The sequence below is a fragment of the Alosa sapidissima genome, chromosome 23, assembly GCF_018492685.1.
Source record: "Alosa sapidissima isolate fAloSap1 chromosome 23, fAloSap1.pri, whole genome shotgun sequence".
NCBI lineage: Eukaryota > Metazoa > Chordata > Actinopteri > Clupeiformes > Clupeidae > Alosa > Alosa sapidissima.
The window spans coordinates 9,239,352-9,264,770 of NC_055979.1; the positions used below are offsets into that span (position 1 = coordinate 9,239,352).

Here is a 25,419-nt window from a genome sequence, read left to right on the forward strand (position 1 = left end):
GCGGACAAGACGCTTTCTTCTGTAGTGACAGTAGCCTACCCTTGGGTCGAATAGGAAATGTCTACTCATTGATCACTCTGGCAATGGAGAGCATATTTGCTTTCTGAGAAGTATAGCCTGAGCGATAAAGCAATATACGGAGACCGTCCATCGTTTATCTAACTGATAAACAAGGTGAGTGAAACGATTTTGTTTACATTTTCTGAGCAAAATTCTTCATTGTGAACAGGAAGTTGTTGCTACATACATACTGCTAACAAACAATCGCATGTAAGCAGCACCACCATGATACTGTCCAAAACTAGGCCCACTCAGAGAAAACGTAGAGACTAAGCAATCACTCAAGGTTGATGTGATTTTAATTAGGAAATGTATATATTTCACAAGTAAACATGACACTAAAAGGCGTGACGACGGCGTTAACAAACAATGTCTTTGACATGTATTGCATAATGTTATTTAAAGGTAACGTTAACGTTAGTGGCTATCCATGTTCACCACGCGCATATCACAATTTTATCGTGATCGTTAACTTTACTACTAATACAACTAGTCAACTAACAGCATATTCGTTGCACTGATATCTAGCTTAAAATATTACATTTATCTGTTGGAAACGCATGCATTTTATTTTAGGCTATTTGTTAGTCTGTAGAGGTTGTGGAACGACAAACATTAACATTTCAGTAAGTTACAGTACAAGTCATAACACGGGAGGTTCAAGAGTGGGCGTAAACGGCCCCCTTCCCTCGAAGTAGAACACATAAACACGTACACGCGAGGACAAAACAAATGTTTCTATTTCCTCCATTTCCTATTTCCAAATGTTTTACTTCCTCCTGCAAGTACAGTACTCGCACTATGGGATAGAATAGATTTTAAGTATGTTGTTGGTTAGCTGCTTTTGTAGGAGAACTTGGCAATGAGATAACGAGCAAGGTTGTTTGGAGCCTGTCAGAAATCGTTGATGTCCGGGTTGTTGGTCTTGGCAGGCTACCATTATTAGGATGTTGTTTTTACAATTTTACAATATCAGCCTATTCCACACCCCAGATATGGATCTACCCAGAGTCAAAAATACCTACTATATACTTCAAATAGTTACATACTTAGACCTTCTTTGTCCTGAAGATATTAAGATCTTTCTATTGAGAGAGAGAGAAAGAGAGACAGAGACAGATGATCGATGTCTAGCAGTTTGCTGGTGTTGATTCATATTTTCCTGAGTGTGTGCTTTTGTGATCTCAAACCAGCATATGATCATGCAAAAAGGTAAAAGACTCAATGAAAGCAGTGAACATCATCAGAATTCATCAGTATTTGATGACAGACAGAAAGAGAGAGAGAGAGAGAGAGAGAGATTTACCCTGTGTGTGTGTGTGTGTGTGTGTGTGTGTGTGTGTGTGTGTGCGCGCGCGCGCGCAGGTGTGCATGTTGTAGCAACTGATATACCTGTTAACACTGTCATGCACTTACCCAGTGTGTTTAAACATTTGTAGTGTTTGTCAGTTGTGAGCTCCAATGATGCAGACTCAATGGTGGTCATTGCTTTCCAGTTCAGTGGAAGTGGTAGACCAGACTAGTTGCAGAGATGGCCCAGTGGCTAAGGTTGCAGCAGCTCGACCCCAAATACCTGGAGCAGGTGGACCAGCTGTACGATGACACCTTTCCAATGGCAGTGCGGCAATACCTGAGCACCTGGATCGAGAGCCACGACTGGTGAGCAACACAGAGATGTTCTCTCACACATCACCTGCTTAAATTATTTTATATGGTTAACTGACTCTGGGTTCTTCTACTTTTCCTACTTTTCTCTGGGTTACTTGTTAATGCTCCTTCTTTTCTTTCTTTCTTTCTTTCTTTCTTTTTTTTTACAAAATTACAGAATTATTTTATTGTTCTATGGGTGACATGATAAATCCGGTATATACAGTATGTACTGATGACATGTCTGCCTTACCTGCACTGTATAGCCTCACTTAAGATAATCTATTTATCATTCGGATAGTGCAAATGTTTTCTATTGGGTTATTTGGGTATACACATGTGCTTCCCTATCCTAACCTGTGTACTCAAAAGGTACAATAGTTATATAAGCCAGAACATGTTTTTCTGGCCTTGCTGTTCTGTAGTACAACCAATCCCTTGATTTCATGGCTAGTTTAGATCTTTGGATTGGTGATTTTAGACCAGTCATCGAAAATATCATGTTGTGAACATCTGAATGATGTTTATGCTTGTGAACATCTGAAGGGATTATGCAGCCAATGTGGACAATGCTTCCTGTGCGACGCTGCGCTTTCACGACCTCCTACATCAACTCGATGATCAGTACGACCGCTTCGCCCTGGAGAAGGACTTCTTGTCTCAACACAACATCCGCAAAATCAAGCGCAATCTACAGGTATGACCACTGCACAGTTTCTGTGTGTGTGTGTGTGTGTGTGTGTGTGTGTCCTCATAGTGTCTAACCTATTTACAGTATATTATCAGAATTGTTAATCTGTGTGTGTGTGCGCGTGTGTGCATGTGTGTGTGCATTTCGCCCCTCACCCCCACCAGGCTCGTTTTGAGGATGATCCTGTTAACATGGCAGTGATCATTAGCCGCAGCCTCAAAGAGGAAAGACACATCATCATCAATGCAGAGCAAACAGAGGTACGGCCCTGTACTGTCGTTTTCCTTTTCCCCCGTACGTTAGAACTGCAACTAAAGATTATTTTCATAGTCGATTAATCTGCCGACTATTTTCTCGATTAGTTGTTTGATCGACAAAATGCGAGAAAATGGTAAAAACATTTCGATCATTGTTTCCCAAAGCCCAAGATTATGTCCTCAAATGCCTTGTTTTGTCCACGCACCAACAATATTTAGTTCACTGTCATAGAGGAGTAAATAAAGCTGAAAATATTCAAGTTTAAGAAGCCACAATCAGATAATAGTCAATAACTAATCTCTTAATCGTTGCAGCCCTACTGTGCGTCACAGCCTTCTTTACGGTCACGTCTATAGAGTCCACCAGGCCCTGACCACTAGCGCTTCCGTGGCATATAGTCCATTTCTGAGCCTCCACTGTTATCTGTTATGGCCCGCACGCGAACACCGACCCCTTTTCCCAACGGCAATTAAGATTATGGTCATCGATGACATTGCTGCACACCCGTGTGTGTGGTGACAAACTGTTTTGTCTCTGGTGCGTGGCAAGCTGTAGGGTGACATTAAGGATCCATATCTTAGTATGCCATACCTGCCAACACTCCTGTTTTTCCCAGGTTTCTTCCGTATTTCAAGGTCATCTCCCGGCGCCCTCCCGTTTTGTTATTTCTCCCTGAAAACTCCCGTAATTTGTTGATACACATAGGAAACTTGTGTCCTCGGAACATATAATCTGACAGCAGCTTTGGAGTTTTGGATGTGGTGGATAAATAACTGGCATGCGTATCTGTTTCGGTAAGGTAAAAGCAACAACCGAAATGCAGTGTTGCAAAGAGTGTATGAAACATGTTAAATATACAACCCCCCCCCCCCCCCCCCCCCCCACACACACAAGAAAAACAATCTCCCGTTTTTTGAAAGCTAACAGTTGGCAGGTATGTAGTATGCACATTAAGGCTCCATATCTTAGTATGCACATTAAGCCCACCGCACACGGCGGGCGATAGGACAGTCAAACACAAAGGTGGAATTCTGTAATCGCTTTACTACACACGGCTGGCGACGCGATCACCCATCGATTCAGTGGCCAGACAGCTGTTTTCTATTATGACGTATCGAAATCGCCCTGAAAAATAGAAAAGGGTCGAGCGGCGGCGACGGTCGCCCTGTCGTTCCACTTGCTGTGTGCTTTGCACCATTCACTTCAATAGATTCTATTCCACTTTGCCTGTTGCCTGCCATAAATCGCCGTCACGTCGCCGGCCGTGTGCGTAGGCCTTTGAGGCGCCATATCTTAATATGCACATTAAGACTGTTCCAATTCGCATACTTTTGAAAACATCTATTTGTTTTTTCCTTCATGCCTTTAAGAAAACACAACCAAGTTCACAGACTGACATGGTGCTGGAGAAACACAAGGAGCTCGACAACAAAGTCAAGGACATCAAGAACCGGGTGCAGGTATGCTATATAATCAGGTCATTAACCCCACAGTGATGCAAGTGTCGTTCAGACTGCCAAACAGTTAAACACATAGTCAAGTCAAGTCAAGTCAAGTCCGCATTTCATACACAGAGGTTATTCAATGTGCTTTACATAAGCAAACAGAAGGGCAATAGTCAAAAAAGTAAAGGATAAAAAAGAAAACACAAGGTAATAGTACATAAAATTATTAAAGGGCAATAGTTTAAAAGTGTTTAAAAAGTAATGCTGTTTAGTTCCCCTATTTCAGGGTAACAAGCGAGATAAGTGGGAAACTCCGGGAGAATAAGTGGTCTGATGACGTAACGCCACTGCATCCTTATCCTATAGGCTGGAGATTTATGGCACTAGATCCTTATCAGCAGGAGATATATGCACATTGATATGATTTGATATGACATGATACAGTATGTACATTTCACTAATGAAAAGCTTTTCTTTGTGACAATTCATTGTCATTATTACTAATAAGTAATGTTTTGGCAGTAATTCAATCTACACAATTTAGGATGTCTTCATATAGTATCATATAGTATCTTATAGTAATGAGCTAAAGGAGGAATTATGTAAGCTATGTATAATGAATGGAACGCTGGTCATTATCAGGAAAATAAGTCCTGACAGGGCGAGCCGGACCCCGACGCACAGCGTTAGGATCTTGCTTCGTCCTGAAGGGACTTATTTACTTGTTCGTAGGAGACAGAAACGAACATCAAAAACCTGGAGGACCTGCAGGATGACTACGATTTCAAGAAGAAGGATTTATCATGTCGAGGTGAGAGGGGCCTGGTGGATGAAAGACTCCGAAGCCAGCCATGCTGGGGGGGTGGGCGGGGGGGGTAGGGGGTGGGGTGGTACCCAAGCAGCAGCAGCGAAGCGTGACAGTACACTCAGACCGTAGTGATGTAAGTGATGTTAACTACTTATTTCTGTACAGTGGAAAGAAACGTCCTGCCTCAATAGAGAAAGGCGATTAACAGAGACACACGCACTCCCCCCCTCACTTTCCCCCTTCTCAGCAGTCGCCTAAATTCCATCACTCCATGTGATCCCCACCTTATCGATCACCAGATCCATCCCACAGACAGTGTCCTTTGAAAACAATTTCCTGACCTGTGACATCTGAAGGAAGAAATATATCTGTCATCACCTAGTAAGAGAGACAAAAAGCCTGGACACGACTCCACAAGTTCCACATGACGCATGCAGAATGCATAGACAGATAGTGAGGTCATGCTTCCCGATGCTGTGCTGCCTTACAGTGCATTAGTCATCAGAACTCTCTTTGACCTCTGACCTTTACAGAAGAAGGAAACACCGCTCCTCAGAAAGAGGACCTGAAGCGGCTCAATCTGCACATCTACGGCCTCTTCATGAACCTGAACAACAAGAGGAAGGTGAGCACACACACACACACACACACACACACACACACACACACACACACACACACACACACACCTGAACCTGTTACTTAAAGAACTTAATGAACAAATGCACGCTAGCTAGCGAAGCAGTGCTTTGCAGGGTGAACGTTCCCCATTCATTATGCTGGTGCAGCAAGAACCGGGGGAACAGATAGATTAATATACATTACACTATGACCGGTTACTCCAGCACCAATACCTTATCTGATGAAGTCATGTTGAATTACCTTGAATACACAAAAAGGTTATGTAAGAATATCTAAATTAGCTACTATAATAATTAATTAAGTAATACTAATAAAAAATAAATAATTAGTTACTAATGCTGTTATGATTTCTACAGCTGCTACAGATACTGCTACATAGTGTAGTACTAGTAGCTGTTAATCTTTCCATGTGGATAAAGCCATAATTATGTGTGTAGTAGTAGTTAATCTTTCCATGTGGGTAAATCCATATGTGTGCTCTCTCCTGTAGGAGGTGTTGAGTCAGATGGCGGGTGTGCTAAACTTGGCCGAGCAGATTGAGCACGAGCTCATCTCCATGGAGCTGCCCGACTGGCGACGGCGCCAGCAGACGGCCAGCATCGGCGGGCCGCCCAACGTGTGTCTGGACCAGCTGCAGAACTGGTGAGGTCACTACTGCCCTTCAAACCGTCATGACGGACAATTTTGAACAGCTAAGCTTTGTCCTGTTTGTCTGATATGGTCAGAGTAATCTGGTCCCTTTTGGGCTGGTGAGCTCTCCCTTGTGTGTGCTCAGGTCAGAACTCTGGTCCTTTGGATAGCTGAGCACTTAGAACTCTGGTCCTTTGGGTAGCTGAGCACTCAGAACTCTTTGGGTAGCTGAGCACATAGAACTCTGGTCCTTTGGGTAGCTGAGCACTCAGAACTCTGGTCCTTTGGGTAGCTGAGCACTCAGAACTTTTTGGGTAACTGAGAACTCCTCCATCCAACACTGGTCTTGTTTGGGCAGTTGAGTTCTCCTCCGTGTCAAAAACAACAACAATGTGCATAATGTAGCACTTTATCCTGGCACCCAAATTAGTAATCAAGGATCTTTGCCCTTGCTTTACATTGAAGGGTCATGATGGTCAACTCTGGTCCTGTTTGTGAAAACTTTAGATGGAATTGGAAATTCTGTTGAGTGGATGATTAATTAGGATAATATGAAAATGTTTTATGTGTTTAAAATGTATGACCTGTAAATGAAGGCTAAATCAGAGCCTCCCTGTTTCAACTTAGCTCTGTTGAAATGACAGCAGTTTAAATTGAAGTGAGGATGGTCCTTACAGTCATTTCACAGCAGATGACCACATCCTGTGTGGTTAACAGGTGTTTCAAAGCGCCTTGTGGCTCCAGTTTAGTTCAGGATTCATGCGTCATTTCTAGTTGTGAAAAGAATCGCTCGAGTGCTGGAAATTACCCCGTCACTTTTGATGATCGTATCTCTGTGCATTAACAACAACATACCAGGACAATTGGCTCGTGTTGCTAAGAGCTAGCCTTTGTAAAAGCCTGTGTGTGTGTGTGTGTGTGTGTGTGTGTGTGTGTGTGTGTGTGTGTGTGTCCAGGTTCACGGTGGTGGCTGAGTGTCTCCTTCAGGTACGCCAGCAGCTAAGGAAGCTTCTTGAACTGGAACAGAAGTGCACGTACGACTCTGACCCCATCACCCAGAGCAAGACCTCGCTGGACGAGAGGACAATGAATCTCTTCAAGAAACTCATCGTCAAGTGAGTAAGCCAGCCGGTCAGTCAGTCAGTCTGCTCCTTGCCCTTGTCAGTGAGTCGTTCTGCCAGTCAAGTCCAGACAGTGGAGGGTCTATACTGGGCTCGTTCTCTCTCTTGTCCCTTTCAAACCGAAGGTCAGAGTGGGATGAGGGTTATTTGACTTTACTTTTGTTGAATCTATCCCTTGTGGAGTTGGAATGCAGTACTCTTCTGTATCCGCTCTTGCTCTCTGCCTGCCAAATCAAATCCAAGTAAACCAAATTAAATTAAATAATTTCATTTCATTTAAATGAATAATTTCAAGTGATACTTTAGTGAATGAAATTGTCAAAGTCTCTCTCTCTTTCTCTCTGTATCTGTGTTGGTCCATTGGTGTTTTTTCTCTGTGACTTGGACATTTGCCAGTAACAACATACTGTGTGTGTTTGTGTTTGGCAGTTCCATGGTAGTGGAGAGGCAGCCGTGCATGCCCACGCACCCGCAGAAGCCCATGGTGCTGAAGACTGGAGTGCAGTTCACAGTCAAGCTCAGGTAGGCGCACCAGAGCTGATCCCTGTTATCTGTTACCTGATATCTGTTAAACAAGCCTTTCAGGTGTGTGTGTGTGTGCGTGCGTGTCTAGGTCAGGTAGGCACATCAATGCTGATCTATACATCTGCTAAACCAGCCTTCTTAAAACCAGTCTTTCATGTGTCTGTGTGTGCGGCGTGCGTGTGTGCACGTGTGTGTGCACGTGTGTGTGTGCGTCTGTGTGTGTGTGTGTGTGTGTGTGTGTCTGTTTTTTTTTCCCCAGACTGTTGGCCAAACTCCAGGAGTTGAACCACACCGTCAAAGTGAAGGTCTTCTTTGACAAGTGAGTTTTTCAGGACAGAGCTCTGTAGAGTAGCCTAGTTGTGATGGCAGACGGCAGACGGACAGAGCTCTTCAAGGATAAGCAGGGTTGTTTTGGGTCAATTGTCATGATGATAGAGGTTGGGTTGCCATAGGGAAAAGCGATGCAGAAAAACCTGCTCATACTGTACACCGATGAAGTCTGATGAAGAGCATAAGGCTTGAAACGTCACTGTTTTTGGCAATCGTATTCATTGAAATTGCATGTAAAGGGAGCTACAGTTTGCAGACTTTTGTGTAGTTTTTTTGTTGACGAAAGGTGTTCGAGGTTGACGTCCCTTTAGGTTTAGAGGAGCGATGCAGAGTGCGTGAGCTGCTCATACTCTACGGTGCCTCACTCACTCACTCACTCACTCACTCACTTACTCACTCACTCACTTACTCACTCACTCACACTCTCACTCACTCACTCACTCATGCGGCTTTATCTCTTCACAGGAGCGTGACGGAGAAGAGGAAGGGGTAAGTCCTCATGTCCACATTCTTTCAATGCAATTCCATGGTACATCTTTAAATAGCGCCATCAGCAGTAGACATTTGATCTCTAGCAGTGTGTGTGTGTGTGTGTGTGTGTGTGTGTGTGTGTGTGTGTGTGTGTGTGTGTGTGTGTGTGTGTGTGTGTGTGTGTGTGTGTGTGTGTGTGTGTGTGTGTGCGCGTTCTGCAGCATTAACATACCAGCATAGCATTCCGTCTGTTTGAGGCCTTACGAGAGAGAGAGAGAGAGAGAGCGAGCAGTCATCAGCATGTGTAGTGAATAGCAATAGCAAATAGCAACAAATGACCTTTGTGACCCTGTTTTTTTGCAGATGTCGCAAATTTAATATCTTGGGCACCAACATGAAAGTCATGAACATGGAGGAGTCCAACGGCATGACGGCCGAATTTCGCCATCTGGTAAAGAAAACTGAACAATAGATATTTTAGATACGTAATTAAGCAAGGCATGAGGGTTCTGATGGGAATTCAGAGTCGTTTTTTCTGTTATTTGTACTTTTGGGTGTGTGTGTGTGTTTGTTTTCTGTGTGTTGCTGTTGACACACTGTACAAAGTACACTATTCTACTAGATTACACCACACTTCCTCCTCAACAGAAGCCCAGCATAGCGTCCTATTCTGATGCATTTGGCTGATGAGCTAAGCATTACTGACTTCTCCAGGGAAAACCCTCTGCAGGGAGATCAGGGGCCTGTACTACGAAGCGGGGTTACTGGCTTATCTGGGTAACTTCGAGAGTAACTTGATCACGTGTGGCGTAACTTCCCGATTAACCCGTACTACGAAAGGTGGATAGGTTTTAACCGAGGTATGCTGCCATGGCAATTTACGCTGCATCTCAAACCTGCTCCGAGCAGGTTATGTTCTTGGTTAACCCGAGGTTTCCATTAACCACACCCTTTATAAATACCACCCCTCCGCTAACAATTTCTCCCGAGACATGTCAGCGTACCCGGATGATCCATACGACATTGGACCCTCCATAATCGGCCTTCCGCTATTATTTGCGATGGCCAACTCCTCTGCTACTGTAAAACACTCTGGTGCCTTACAGTAGTGTTCAAAGACACCTTTTTCTTGTTAGCTGTAAAACAGAGGCCAAGTGAAGGCTATAAGCATACTAGGCCTACATGTTTTCATAATTAAGAAATATTAATGCAAGCTATGACTATATAAACCACTATTCTGAATAATGTGTTTGTGTTTCATTTTCACCTGCTGCCATGTGCGTTTGGCAATGGTGTTGCATCTGAAATGTTCACAGGATTAGGCATACAATACACTAAATCAGTCAATGGGGCTACTTAAACATTCAATTATCCTTATTACTGTAATCTATATGCCCACTTCTAAATTGTGTTGCATCTGTAGGCATTTCTATGAACTCAAAATAGGCAATTTAATTATTTCAACTCATTAAATACATTCCGCAAGCTATTAATCCTCCGTATTTGAAGAACATGTGGAAATAAAACTTTACTTTTAGGCATTTAGGCTACCCGATCTGCAATACGTTGCCAACAGCCTTGCCTTGCTTTGTTCACTGCCGACGTATTTGATTTTTGTCGTAGAGTGGGTTTTAATCCCTCATAACTTGTCATAATAATTGTGCATTCCTCATCCGTAAAATAAGGTGAACGCGTCATCACTGAAAGTGGTGATTTGCGCTGCAACCCGCCCATTTTATGTGAACGCGCACAAACTCCAATAAGGTTAACCCCGGCTCAACAAATCAACTTCATAATCAGCGTCGTAGTACCGATTAACACCACTTAAGATAACCAGGTTTTGTCAACCCCGGTTTAACAAAGTAACCCTGGGTTACATCTGGGTAGGTTAAGCTCCCTTCGTAGTACAGGCCCCAGGAAATGATTAAATCTACTCTGTCTGGGGTGTTGTGTAAAGACACAGAATACTAAGAAATATACGTGGTCCCCAGCGTACCCGTGACACCAAGACATAAAAATAAACAAAACAGCTAACACATAGACAAACATTCACAACCTAATATTAAGTCTGTGGGCATTAAGAGGACTCGTGTCATGTTGTGAAAAAAAAAAAAAAACACACACACAATATAATGATCTTTCAGTAGAGCACGGGAAGCAATATGAGACATGAGTTGTGGACAGTAAACTAACAACAGCTGTCTGGACCTGAGTAGACTGGAGAGAGTATGGCACTGACTGATGTTTCTTTCTCTGCCCCCAACAGCAACTCAAGGAGCAGAAGGTGCAAGGCAGAACCAACGACGTAAGGGCTTTTCCTGTATTCACGTCTCTGTTAAGCTGGGCACATACTGCGATTCAGGCACTGCCATTTTTGCACTATTATTTATACTTATTGTTTATTGATCACAAACAGTCAGCACAAAACAATGACAAGGACATTGAGGAGTTGGAGATGCATCAGCTCCAATTGCCGTGATGCTAAGAGGAAAGCTCCTCAACAAGCATATATACATATCCATAGATCTTAAAAAGCATACAGTACATACATATCCATACATATCAATAAGCATATATACATATCAAGTACATATCAAAAAGCAAAACATAAATAAATAACTAATGCACTGTGATTTTAGCCCAGAGATGTAATCCAAGCCAACTGAACTGACTTAAGATTCCGTTTAGATTTATGGCACATCAGAAATGTTTATTGGTCACCTTGCAGTGTGAGCACAGCAAGCACGCTCGATTGAAGTGTGTTAATGCTCCTGTAACTACATTAGTGGAGATTTGTATTGACAGAGCTCAGGGCTGGAGCTTTAACCACAATGAGGTTCTTGGAAAGTGGCTAGAGTACACACGTACACACGCTTTGGACACACACACACACACACACACACACACACACACACACACACACACACACACACACACACACACACACACACAGAAATGTTGTAATGTTCATGTAACTGCATTAGTGAAGATCCGTGTTGGCTGGAGCCTTAACCACAATGAGTTACTTGGAAAGTGACACACACGTACACACACGTACACACACGTACACACACGTACACACACGTACACACACGTACACACACGTACACACACGTACACACACATACATACATACATACATACTCCTCCACACACCCCTACAGATTAGTGTTGTCTACAAATTTCACAGTAGTCCACATCTTGCATTGTCTTACTGCCATTACAGCTTACTATTTCTTAACCTGATAAACTGGTTTCTGGTGTGCTGACATTCAAACAATCTCTCACAGATGTAGAAGTGTAAATATCTCAAACATGTAGAGGTGTAGCAGAGTAAAGTATGTTTTGTCCAATATGGAACTGGACCAATGCTGTTTAGCACTAGGTAATGGAACTGGACCAATGCTGTTTAGCACTAGGTAATGGAACTGGACCAATGCTGTTTAGCACTAGGTAATGGCACTGGACCAATGCTGTTTAGCACTAGGTAATGGAACTGGACCAATGCTGTTTAGCACTAGGTAATGGCACTGGACCAATGCTGTTTAGCACTAGGTAATGGAACTGGACCAATGCTGTTTAGTGCACATTTAAACACAGCATAAACTGACCAAAGTGCTGTACAGCAGACAACTAAGATAAAGACTAAGACAGATAATACAGAAAAACCAATAGTCCTAAGGACCAATAGTCATAAGAACATTAAAAACATAATTAAAAGGAAACCTTCAATATCAGGGCACACAACACAGACATACATATGATGAGCAGAAGTACAGGGTTAGGGAACAAGGAAGGCCATGGAGTAAAGGTGGGTTTTTAGCCTGGATTTGAAGGCAGAAATGGAGGGAGCAGATCTAATATCCAGGGGGAGCTGGTTCCAAAGACGTGGAGCAGCAACTGCAAAGGCTCTATCACCCCTCTGTTTGAGCCGTGAGCGGGGCACATGCAGAAGCCCTTTGTCTGAGGTTCTCAGGGACCTTTGAACTGAGTAGGGCTGAACAAGGTCGGTGATGTAGGTTGGGGCCTGCCCATTAAGTGCCTTAAAAACAAATAATAAAACTTTAAACTGAATCCTAAAAACAACTGGGAGCCAGTGCAAAGAGACCAGAATAGGGGTGATATGTTCACGCCTACTGGTGCCAGTTAGAAGACGCGCAGCTGCATTTTGGACCAGCTGCAAACGTCTAAGTGAGGACTGGGGGAGGCCAAGGTAGAGGGAATTGCAATAATCCAGCCGTGATGTAATAAAGGCATGGATAACTTTTACAAGGTCATTGTGGGATAGGAATAAAATTTATCAGATTGTTCTGAGCTGATAAAAATTATTTTAGAGCTAATCTGTTCGTCAAAGCAGAGTTCGGAGTCGAGGATGACGCCCAGGTTTCTGGCATAGGGTTTGATAAATGGGGTGAGGTGACCTAAATTTTGCACTACAGTGCATCTTGCCTTGGGAGGACCAAAAATGATGACTTTTGTCTTGTCGCTATTTAGCTGGAGGAAGTTGTTAGCCATCCAAATTCTGATGTCTTCAAGACAGACCAGGAGAGATTGTATGGAGTCCCTAGATTTTAGAGGCAAGTACAGCTGAGAGTCATCTGCATAGAGGTGGAAAGAGATGTTATCCTTTTTTATAATGTCACTCAATGGGAGCATATACAGGCTAGGGTGTGAACTAAACTGGAGTGGCGTGAACTAAACAGGACGAATAATGACAGGATGAATGTTTCATTCCCTGGGACATCTACCAGTAATGAATCTCGGAAAGTGACTCAAGCATATAGTGATAAATCAGTGCTCTAGCCCAGTGTTTCTCAAACCTTTTCAGATGGAGGACCACTTAACCAATAAAAAATGCATGGACCACCTAGCTAAAAAAAAATAGATTAGACCTACTTCAACAGTATATCAGCACAATAGGCCTACTCACTGAACCACCTTGCTTATTGTATTTTCACTTTGCTTATTGTGTCAGAGGATTCATATGATTTAAACTGGCATATCTTACATAGACAGTGTTGCAGAACTGTTTGGATTTACATACAAGTTGGTTCAATATTGCAAACAACTCATCTATATCATATTTTACCACGTCTGCTCGCGGACCACTTGGGAAAGCTTGCGGACCACCAGTGGTCCCCGGACCACACTTTGAGAAACACTGCTCTAGCCAACCATGAAAACAATGTATGCCTGTGTTTGATGGCGTTGGACCGCGTGAGACTGCATCGTTCTGTGTGTGAGAGGGGGTTTCGCGATGACTGTGTGTGATGCCGTGTGATTGTTGTGTATGACTGTGTGTGTTTCTGTGGTAGGGGCCCCTGATCGTGACCGAGGAGCTCCACATCTTTAACTTCGAGGCAGAACTCTGTCATGGCGGACAGGTCATCAAACTGGAGGTAGAGCTGTGAGACTTCGCGTACCCACACACAATGGGGCAAACCCATCCATTCAATTTGATTTCATTTTTTTTCCACCTGTACCCTGAATTGGGATTGCATTTGGTTTCACTCCCCCCGTCTAACTCCCTTTTCACAAAAACTCCCTCCCCTCCTCTCTCTCTCTGCATCTCTCACTCCCTCGCTCTCTCTGTCTGTGGGCTGTAGGCCAGCTCCCTGCCTGTAGTGGTCATCTCCAACGTGTGCCAGCTGCCCAGTGGTTGGGCCTCCGTCATGTGGTACAACATGCTGACCACCGAACCCCAGGTACACGCACGCACGCACGCACGCACACACGCACTTGAAATTAATTTCAACATGATACCAAAACCACTTACCCAAAAAAGACATCCCTCTATGATCCCTCTGTGTGTGCGTGTGTGTGTTGCTGTGTGTGTGTGTGCGTGTGCCTATGTGTGCGCGTGTGTGTGTGTGTGTGTGTGTGTGCGCGCATCTATAGAACATGCTGTTTTTCATGAAGCCGCCACAGGCCACGTGGAGTCAGCTCTCGGAGGTCCTCAGTTGGCAGTTCTCCTCCGTCACCAAGCGGGGACTCAATGGGGAACAGCTCAACATGCTGGGGGAAAAGCTTCTGGGTCAGTCACCACAACAACAACAACAACAACAACAACAACTACAACATCAACTACAACTACAACATCAACTACAACAACAAGCCTACATTGAAATATCAAAACAAGCCACATTGAAATATCAAAACAAGCCACATTGAAATATCAAAACAAGCCCCATTGAAATATCAAAACAAGCCACATTGAAATATCAAAACAAGCCACATTGAAATATCAAAACAAGCCCCATTGAAATATCAAAACAAGCTACATTGAAATATCAAAACATGCTACATTGACGCTCCTTAAAACACATATTTATGCATACACATACCCACATAAAGACTAACACACACTCACATTTGGTGTACAAACATAATACACACACACACACCCACACACACACACACATTCTGAAGGCTTGTCACTGATATGTGGGTAGTGTAAGTGCCAGACACAGGTTGGTGGCTTGCAGGACTCGAGCAGCGTCATGTATGATGGATCGTGTTTCCAACCTGCTTGAGTTCGGGTCGACATTTAGCCACGGCCGTTTGCAATTCAGCTCCATGGGGGGTTTACATTTGCATGTATTCATTTGGCAGATGCTTTTATCCAAAGCGACTAACAGCAAGAGACTTAGAGCTATCCAATACTTGCACTACAAACTGTTACAGAAGGTGTAACTAATTATAGATGTTAATTTGTATAGACACTTACATATACAGTACATGTACATACACACATTAACACACTCTGTGTGTGTGTGTGTTATTGTTGCCTGCCATACACATGCGCTCTATTAGTGTTGTTGGACTTTGTGTGACTGAGTCTATATAATATTTAATAATCCTCTATCATTGCTGTTGTTTGCAAATAAAGTATGTATAATAGATGTTGATTAGCTTATATGTGAAATGACAGTGCCAGTGTTCTGTTGAAGGAGCAATGAAGAACACTACTACACTGCTTACAGTGAAGAACACGACTGTGTTTATGAGTAGGGTAAGGATTAGCAATAGGTTTACAGTGGAAATAGCACCTGAAATAATAATATTTATTACACGGCTCTTCAGAGTGCTGCAGAAAGTTCCATTCACATGAAAGGCCCGAACGTTGGGAAGGCCCAATGTTAAATCTACATAAATCACCGGCAAAGTGTATAATCACCGCTGTCAATGGCAACGGGTTGATTAACGTCTTTCATATCCCTCCGCAAGACGTCTGTTCGCTTATTGCAATGGAATTTCATTGAAAGGGAAAGTAAGCTAGTAAGACGTTGCCACGCAACACCTGAAACTGTCAAGTTCTATCTGTGTGGAGAACTATTTATTTTGTCAGCAGAAGACACGAAACAAAAAATAATTGTAAAGACCCATTGTGTTAGGTTTCTTTTCTCGTTTTGGCAAGTAGCCGTGTAATAAGCGGGATAAAGTATTGTCCGCCGGAAATTATCAGAAAATAAGTCCCTTCAGGTCGAAGCAAAACCTCAGTTCTGTTCTCCCTGTCGGGACTTATTTGCTGACAATTACCGGCGGACAATACATTATCCCTTACATGATCAATGTTTTGTTACAAGTTAGATTATCAGTGTGTTGTTACACATTTAGAGTGAGATTAGTGTGTTTTACACACTTAGAACGGAGTGTAGTTGCTGTTCTATGACGCTGTCCAATCATACGGTTTTCTCTCAGGGCCCAAGGCAGCGCAGGATTCAGAGGCTACTGTGTCCTGGAATAAATTCTGCAGGGTGAGTTACGGCTCATTCACTCACGCACACACACACATACGCACACACGCACACACACACCATCCTCTTTTATTCCCTGATAAGGCGGCAGTGACAGACGCAATAAGCCCCCCCCCCCCCTTTTTTTTTTCTCTCTCTGACAGGGAGGCAGTGAGCGGAACTTCACCTTTTGGCTGTGGATTGATGCTATTCTGGACCTCATCAAGAGACACCTGCTGTCCCTGTGGAATGATGGGTAGGCACACTGCTCATGACACTAAATTAGAAATCTATACATAGCTGTAAATAAACTGGTCAGGATGCAGTGTACACATACTATACATAATGGTGATTACCGGTATACATGTGGCAGCTTTTTGAGCAACGTTGCTGGGCAACCGCATAACCTGGTCCATGTGTTCTGATTAGATGATCATGAAAATTTGCCTACTGATGATTGAAGTCATTATTTAAAAGAAAATGGTGGTCAATATCAATGGAAACATGCCAGAACCACCATACTTAGGAACATTGCCCAGCAACATTGCTCAGAACGTTTCCCTGTGTTTTAACAGCTCAACACACACTTATACACAAGCTGAATTTCCATTACAGCTTTGTGCAAAACGTAACCAATATTTTCAACAAGTCAGAAAAACACAATTTCGAATCGTCTGCGTTTCTAGTAAGTGATGCAATGCGATGAGATTAAATATGGGTTTTATCTTCTTGAGATAGTCATTCAAGTCACATATCTCCCAAAATCTTGTGAACTCTCTCTTATATTCTCTCTTTGTCTCTCTGTTTGTCCTCCTCTCATATTCTCCCTCCGTCCCTCTCCTCGGCGGTGTGCAGATGCATCATGGGTTTTGTGAGTAAGGATCGTGGGAAGGTCCTGCTAAATAACAGGGCCCAGGGCACCTTTCTGCTTCGCTTCAGTGAGAGCAACCGGGACGGAGCCATCACCTTCAGCTGGGTAGAGCTGGGCACCAACGGTAACACACACACACACACACACATACACACACACCCACACCACCTTAAACTGGGAGGAACATTCTGCCAATTGTGAGGACTACACACACCACAAAAAAACACTTTAATGCTTTTATGTGGATCTTAACACTTAAGGGAAAGAATTGACACACATTGATAGAAGTATGTTACAGGTTTAGATAGATAGATAGATAGATAGATAGATAGATAGATAGATAGATAGATAGATACTTTATTGATCCCCAGGGGAAATTCAAGAAACACACAGTTTCTTGTTAGACAAGTCTGATCCAAAACAGAATACTTAGTGCTATTCATCCTTGCTTCACTAATGTTTATGGGTAAACATGGCATCGTCGTTGAATACACAACCTATTATTGCAGAAATGGAGCAGTATTTGGCTAGCCTTTTTGCATTTGGCACTTGCTTCGTCCACGTAAAACAGGTTTGTGCACATGTCCAAGACTCCCAAACACAAGAACGATACGTTTGCATTGAAACCCCAGGTTTATGATGGTGTCAGCAAGTGGCTGATATTTCAACAGCTTGGAATTAAAACAAGTGTCCATGTACACACACACACACACACACACACACACACACACACACACACACACACACACTCTGACAATGTTGAGGCCGTTGCACCTGGCAAATACTATTTATAGAGGGCAACTGAGGCAGTAGAGTAAGTCAACAGGTGTGCATGTCTTCTGGACATGAGGATCTAGTGGTAACTGTTTTCTGGGAGACGTGTTATACATCACATCCATCCATCTTGAACTGGTATTTGTACAAAGTCCTGAAAGTGCCAATGCCAGAGAGTTGTTTTTGTCCTGCAGGTTTTCTCAAGTGCTGTATCGTGTGCACACGCATAAATATGACACACAAGACCAGTACTAAACATAATGACATCTCAGACAGGAAAAGCTCTCAGGTGTTTATAAGCTTTGTTTATAAGTGTGGTAGTATGGTTGGTCTTGGCGAACTAGATCTGCTTGAGCTGCTACTGTTAGATGCTGCAGCCACCAACCTCGTGCAAGTGCTGTATCGTAGATGGAAATAGGAGTATGAAGTCAAGCCATTAGGTGCTTACCGTAATTTCCCAACTATTAGCCGCGGCGTATACATTGATTTTGAAAATTGTTTTCAGCTATGAGGTTAATACACGGGGGCAGTTAGTATGGTATTAATATGGTTTTGTTTCTTTTAACTTGCATAAAACACTGTCCTGTGGCCAGTGTTGTGTGTGTAACGTGTTACAAAGTAACGAGTTTGTCAGGGCCGGTGAGGCCAGGTAAGGGACTGTGGAACCAAAAGCAGACTCAGAAGCTGATTAAAGGTTAATTAGGTTTTAATGTTGAAGAACACAAAAATAGGCAGCCAGGCAAAACCACTTGGTAGGCAGAGTCAACTTAGTAGGCGAAAAAAGCACAGGCAGCAGTACAGGCAGGGCTCAAGCAGATCTCCAGAGTGGCAAAAAACAGGCAGAGTTCGGTACACAGGTAGGCCGCAGGCAGTTAAGCAAAGCGGCTAGGCAAGACTCACGTGTTAGAACAGGCAGAGGTCGGTAACAAAGAGCAAGCAAAGTCCAAGCAAAAGTTTCCAAAAAGGTTCAGGCAAAATCAAAGTCCAAAAACAATCCTTGGTCAAAAAACAGTAAATCCAGCAAGAACACGAGACAACGCAAGAATCCACACTGAAAGACGTGACGATCTGGCAAAGAGTGTTCCACATGGCATGGCATGGCATGGCTGACGAGGAGAGTGGCAGGTGTAGCAGAGCAAACACAGGTGATTGGACGCCTCCCTTGTCAGTCAACCAAAAGCCAAGGCAGAAGGAAAACCCGGACCGGAGCAGCAAAGGCATCTCAAGTCACAGGCTAGGAAACGAGGCTTCTGGACCGGGTTGTGACAGAGTTACAGTAACGTAACTACTTTTTAGAGTAAAAAGTAATGTAACGCGCTACTACTGAAAATTTGGTAACGTAACGTAGTTACTTTTTTCATATCGGCGCAATGTTACGCCAGCCTACGGCAGCCTACGTGACCGAGGCTGGTAGCATGAAGTGCAATCATAGCTCCACATGGAACGTGACAGAGGCAGGTGGCAACGAAGAGCAATCATAGCAAGCGAGACTCAGCCAACGGTAACTTCTGAGGGATGGCGGTATTCACGTTACTCGAAACTAAGGGGAGGAATGTAAGTGTTATTTTTAGCCTACACTGTGCCCTGATTTTGTCCACTGCCGGTAACTCAACTGCCAGCCTACTGATACAATTTGCACTAGCTTTGGAGGAGCGCCTGTTTAATGAAAGAGTATAAGGCTATAAAATAAGGACTCATATAGTATATTTGTGTTCACCTATATGCCTAATTAAGATGTATCGAGACTATGTTATTTGATATTGTTTCATAGAGCTTTAGTGGTGGTGTTGAAGCCTATAAGCCCAATGTTTTCTTGTCAAGTGCTCTGTTTGTGGCATTTTTTATAATAGAGAGCACAAAAGAAATACCTGTTGTCCTCCATAGTAGCACTTTATGTAGGCCTACACATTTAGGAACAGATATTGGGTTCTGACCAAAGTCGAGCAACATAAAAGTAACGTAAAAGTAACGAGTAACGTAAAAAGTTACTTTCCATAGAGGGTAACTAAGTAAAGTAACGGGTTACTTTTTTGAGAAGTAACGAGTAACGAGCAAACACTACTTTTTAAAAGTAACTTCCCCAACACTGCCTGTGGCTTATACACAATGCGGCTAATACACAGGAAATTAGGTGCTATGTGTTAATGGATGTAAAATGTTTAAAACGTATTCTCTCTGTGTGTGTGTGTGTGTGTGTGTGTGTGTTTGCCTGGCTGTAGATGAGCCCCAGGTGCGCTCTGTGGAGCCCTATACTAAGAAGGAGCTGCAGGCTGTCACCCTTCCGGACATCATCCGAAACTACCGCGTGATGGCCGCAGAGAATATTCCGGAGAACCCCCTGCGTTACCTCTACCCCGACATCCCCAAGGACACCGCCTTCAAGAAGTACTACACCAAGCCTAAAGACAGTAAGCCCTCTACCCTCCTGCTGTCTCTGTCCACTTGAGGCCAGAGTAGGGACTCCAGCATAGCACTGGGAATGTTATGAAACAAACGTGTGAGAGATACTATGAAAGGCTGAAGACTATTTCTCTCTCTCTCTCTCTCTTTCTTTCTCTCTCTCGTTGTTGTGTATGTGTCTGTCTCAGAGCCAGAGCCCATGAACGTGAAGAGTCCACTGGAAGGCTACATCAGGACGGAGCTCATCTCAGTGTCTGAAGTGTAAGTACTTTCTCTGTGATCCACAACACACACACACACACACAACCTAGACTCTATTTATGCATGATAAACTCAAAATGGGAGCAAAAATATGTCGACCGTTAGTGGCATTAAGTTAAGATGGCGGCGACTGGAAGATGAGGCAAGATGGACTGACTTCATAAACAGTCCATATTATAACCTCTCTGTACACTAGTGTACAATGCTTCCATTTGTCTGTAGGAACCCTCTCCACACTATCACCAAAGTGTAATGCTATTCTGAAGCTTGTCAGTAGTATAAAAAATTGTGATTTGTTTTGACGTGGCCCCATGGCCCTTGCGTTTTCACTATAAGCCATTTAGTCGTTAATGCAAAAAATGGTTTAACTCCTCCGATTAACATATTTTTGCTTCCAAACGATTTGAATTTTCATCATCCATAAATAGACCCTAGGACCGAAGTTGTTTTTAGTTTGGATTATTCATTTACTTCACATGGCAGAGCACACTACACACTGTGACATGCCCATGCATGTCAGAAATGTGGCCTCTAGCTTCTGCTTGGCTGCTTAGACCTCTCTGCCCAAAAGTGAACCTGGAAAAAAACAAACCAAGATGGGAGATTACAGAAGATTTTAAGATGAAGCATTCCAAATGTTGAATACACCCACGTCTCAGATAAGGTCATCTAGACCTGAAAGTGGGAAGCCAAAACGGTGAATAGAAAGAGCACTAAATGAAAATGTCCTGCCTCACTCCCAAGATAAACACTGCTGCAATAGAAGAGCAGCTTAAATACATAATAAAAACAAATATTGCAAGAATACATTCTCAACCTCCTCCCTCTCTCCAAATAAACCCCAATACAGCTTCACTGTAACTTACAATAAATAATGTGTCCCTCCCTCTGCACACACCCATTTTTCTTCATTGCATGGTCACTCCAAGTTGCTGTAGGGAGTGCACTGTACTGTGTACTGTAGTGTTAAAGGATAAAGAATTCGTGGAAATGCATGGATTCCAGTTGCTGCTACTGGAAGAAACTGGAATCCATGCATTTCCACTGAATTATTTTTGGAATCTGATCCCTTATCATAGCTGTTCATTCTTACTCGTCGCTTGACTTATCGTGACTAAATTCAAGATGGCTGCAAACGCTGAACTTTGTGAAGATACTGTCTGTATAAATCGTCTTGTAAGTAAACTACCAGTGCTTTTTCAAAGTTCTCAATGTCTCGTTTTAAATGTCAGGGCCCTCGGAAGTCTACCAATGAAGTGTGGAGATATATTGAGCCTCGTAAATGGGTGTAAAACAGTGATTTATTTGCATGGCTAGCCCGATGCCGAAGCACCACTATTGAAAAAGCTGTTGGTAGCATCAGCTAACTAGCGCCAGATTTTGGAGTGCAGGGGACAAGCCGAGATGGGCTATGAGACATACGTTCACACTCGGTATCATGTTTCAATACACTTTAGGTCAATATCACACTGGAATTCTCCTTTAATAGCACACACACACACACACAGACACACACACACAGACACTCTCTCTCTGACAGACCTGCTCTTCCTCCCTCTCCCTAGTCACCCCTCCCAGCTGCAGGAGAGCATGATGCCGTTATCTCCAGAGGTGTTTGGCGAGTGGGAGCGAAATATGGTAGGTTCTGCTGCTGTTCTTTTCCCTCGCCACATTTTCTCCATCCTCTGCTATCCACCACCACGTGAAGTCCACAGAGGAACTGATTCGTCCAGTGCCACAGTGGCCCCAGTGTCACTCGGTGGTGCCCATGTTGTCGTGGGTTTTATATATCCTTTAGTTCATATATCTTTTATGTAGTATCTTTATTCTGTGTAATATCATTGTTTTGTGAAACTGAATTCTGTAGTATGTTCAGTGTGTGGGAAAAGAAGACTGGTTTAAGTGTGGCAAAGGAAGACCTGGCAGAAAATGTCGTAAATAAGGGTTGGCGCCAGAAAATGTAAGCAAAACCTAAAGAATGTAGAAATAACAGGATGAGAGGGCAAAGGCGGAGTACTTTGTCAGTTATCTGTAAACACAGGTGGTGGGAAAGCTTGAGTGGGTGCTGTCTGGGATGACTTGAAGGGGTATAAAAGCTGGACAACGGCCAGAGGATGTTAACACACTTACTTACTTGCTTTCTTCACTAACCAATGCTCCGGAGTGCATTAAAGCCATCATCTGCAGTATACATCAACGCTGTGCGGACTTCTTTTTGAGTTTGTATTATTTAATTTCGATTTGACACCACAATGTCTCGCCACTCAAAGCACTTTGTAGATGTACGTCTCCATTTAGAGACGCTTTTATCCAAAGTGACTTACAGAAAGTAGAATAACATTCAAGCTACAATTCAGAGGAGGCCTTTGCTCGGAATTACTACTGCATCTGTCAATATGTATGATTGTGAGATGTTTACTGAACTTCAATACTGATGTATTTCTTCAACTGTTTTTTGCTTTCCTCTCTTCTTATCTGATCTAGCCGCCCGATTTGACTCCGCTGATTGAGGAGATGCAGGTATGGATACGTCCTCCTCACATGTTTCCAGTTTTGATTACGTAAAATCCACTTGTGAAGTCAGAGAAATTAGTGTCCCATGTTACGAGTAGAGTGTGTTGCATAGGATGTTCAGCAAGACATAGCGGACTTGCAGACACTACTAGCCACGTTTACATGGACACTTTTAATCCGATTAGAAACAGAATAACAGCTCAATCTGAATAAAAATTCTCATATAAACACCTCAATCGGAATAAAAAGGCCTGATCCGATCAGAATGAAAGAGGTAGTGTATGTAGTCATTTCCTATTCCGATTGAACATCCATGTATACGGTCAATCAGATTGCCTGCTGTATCCTCTCAAAGAAAAGTAGGCAACAACGTCAATTCTGATCAAAAATTCTAAAGACGGCACGAATCAGGATAGTTTAATTGGAATGACAAAAAACCCATCCATGTCCATGTAAATGTGGCTACTGACGATAGTCAGGGACTCATAGGGCCTTAATTTGAATGATGGGCAAAGTGCAAAGTCTTGCAAAGTCTAAAGATAAAATATTATAACAACATGGGTAAGACCTTAACAGCAAACATTAATGAGTCTCCCTTTTCCCATATAAATTCCACATTTTTGCCGAACTCATAACCTTTTGCAACTACATTACATTACTCAGACCTCTAGTTTTAGTTTTGTAACTGGATTGTGTGTGTTTTTTCTTCGATAATCGTTTTGGTGTATGATCACCTTTTTAATTTGTATAATCTATGAGTAAACCTTCCCCCAAGACTTCCACTCAAATAGATATTTGAGTGGAAGTTTTTTCCGGGTCTTTAAAAACCGCAATTAAGTCCTTACTTTTCAAGACCTGCGCATACACCCTGTGCTTGTTTTTGACGTCTTTCTTTGTGGCACCCCCCCCCCCCCCCCCTCCCAGAAACAAAATTTCCAAGCAGATTACATTGACGATGATTGCAAGATGGAGGTGCAGTGAGGTTGAGAGGAAGACGTCCCCATCACATCACAACACTGTTCCATCTTTTACACCCTCACTTCCCCGTAGTGGCAAGAGCAGACTACAGGAATCAGTGACCTCTGACCGCTTCTCTCACAACTTCCCCAGTGGTGCTCGGACTCGAACTGACCGTTTCCTTCAGCTGCTAGAGCTATGCAGAGCCACTGGTCTGTTCTTGCCGACCAGGTGCCTTTCCCCAGGTGAACACACGCGTCCTGTCGACTCTTCTGTATGCACACTCTGATAAAAAGGACTGAGTTTATCTCAATTTATACCTGTAAACTTGTGTGCCCTTTTAGTTGTTTCTACTCTGTCTTCCTTCCACCATAAAAAAAAGGAACCAATAATTAGTCAGGCCATGATTTTTGTTTTTTAAACCTTTTATTTTGTATTTGTCAGTGAAATAAATAATTTCAAAAAGCCTGCGACAAGTTCACACATCCATAATTAAGCACAGGAAGCTAAACGTGGAAGGGTGGGAAGAAAACAGGAAACTGGAACATTGCTGCAGTACATTCAGATCCGTTCCCGACGAGGCATCACTTGCATCTAGCCAATTAAATAATAGTGCATTGGGGGTCTCCATGCAGTCCGATAGTTTTAATAGAATAAGCTCAAAACCAGGATATGAGGATTAAAACTCACTCTAATAATGCTATATTCACTGAAGTACCATGGACCTACCAAAGTGATATTTGCTAGTATTCTGATATTTTCCCCAATGTCATGTTGCTCGCAATGTCTGTATATTGTTCACCGCTATCACACCACACCTATCGTATTCGTCTTAACGTAACACTTAAAACAAAAACGTTAAAACACACACACTCACATCATTTTACACAAACATAATTGTCAACAGTTACTCCATCACAAGATTTACAGCAGGACAAGAGAATCTGTCTGGTGATGAGCGTGTGTGTATTTGTACATCTTAGTTACTTTGTACAGTGAAAACATTCAGTGTGCATTTATCTACCTGCTCTACTACTGTAGCTTCATTAACAGTGTAGTCTGCTGTATGTGTCTGGCCTACTGGGGAAATAACACGATAATCATCGAATAATTAAGAATTTGGATGCAACTCGGCCTGTGCACTTTAATATTGAGTAATGCTTCCAGCAAAGTCTATTTGTGTCCTGTATTATTTTGTTATTTGACACTTTATGATATATGTCTATTTCTGTCTTTCAAGCTGCAATAAAACTGAGTTGTAAGGTCGGCATTTGGTTT

General features: G+C 42.9%; 1 protein-coding gene across 1 annotated transcript; it reads left to right on the forward strand.

The window, feature by feature from the left end:
* On the forward strand, nt 1-25,407 carry stat1a (signal transducer and activator of transcription 1a). Its single transcript, XM_042081241.1, has 25 exons — nt 1-174; nt 1,557-1,719; nt 2,254-2,404; nt 2,563-2,658; nt 4,027-4,116; nt 4,834-4,912; nt 5,443-5,534; nt 6,042-6,193; nt 7,138-7,296; nt 7,732-7,824; nt 8,087-8,146; nt 8,623-8,646; nt 8,992-9,079; nt 10,895-10,933; nt 13,944-14,027; nt 14,235-14,333; nt 14,527-14,662; nt 16,330-16,385; nt 16,529-16,620; nt 17,220-17,359; nt 20,229-20,417; nt 20,598-20,670; nt 22,236-22,308; nt 23,155-23,190; nt 24,109-25,407. Exons 2-25 carry the CDS (start codon nt 1,592-1,594, stop codon nt 24,163-24,165), a joined length of 2,286 nt encoding a protein of 761 aa, XP_041937175.1. The 5' UTR covers nt 1-174; nt 1,557-1,591; the 3' UTR covers nt 24,166-25,407.
* Nucleotides 25,408-25,419: the final 12 nt, after the last annotated feature.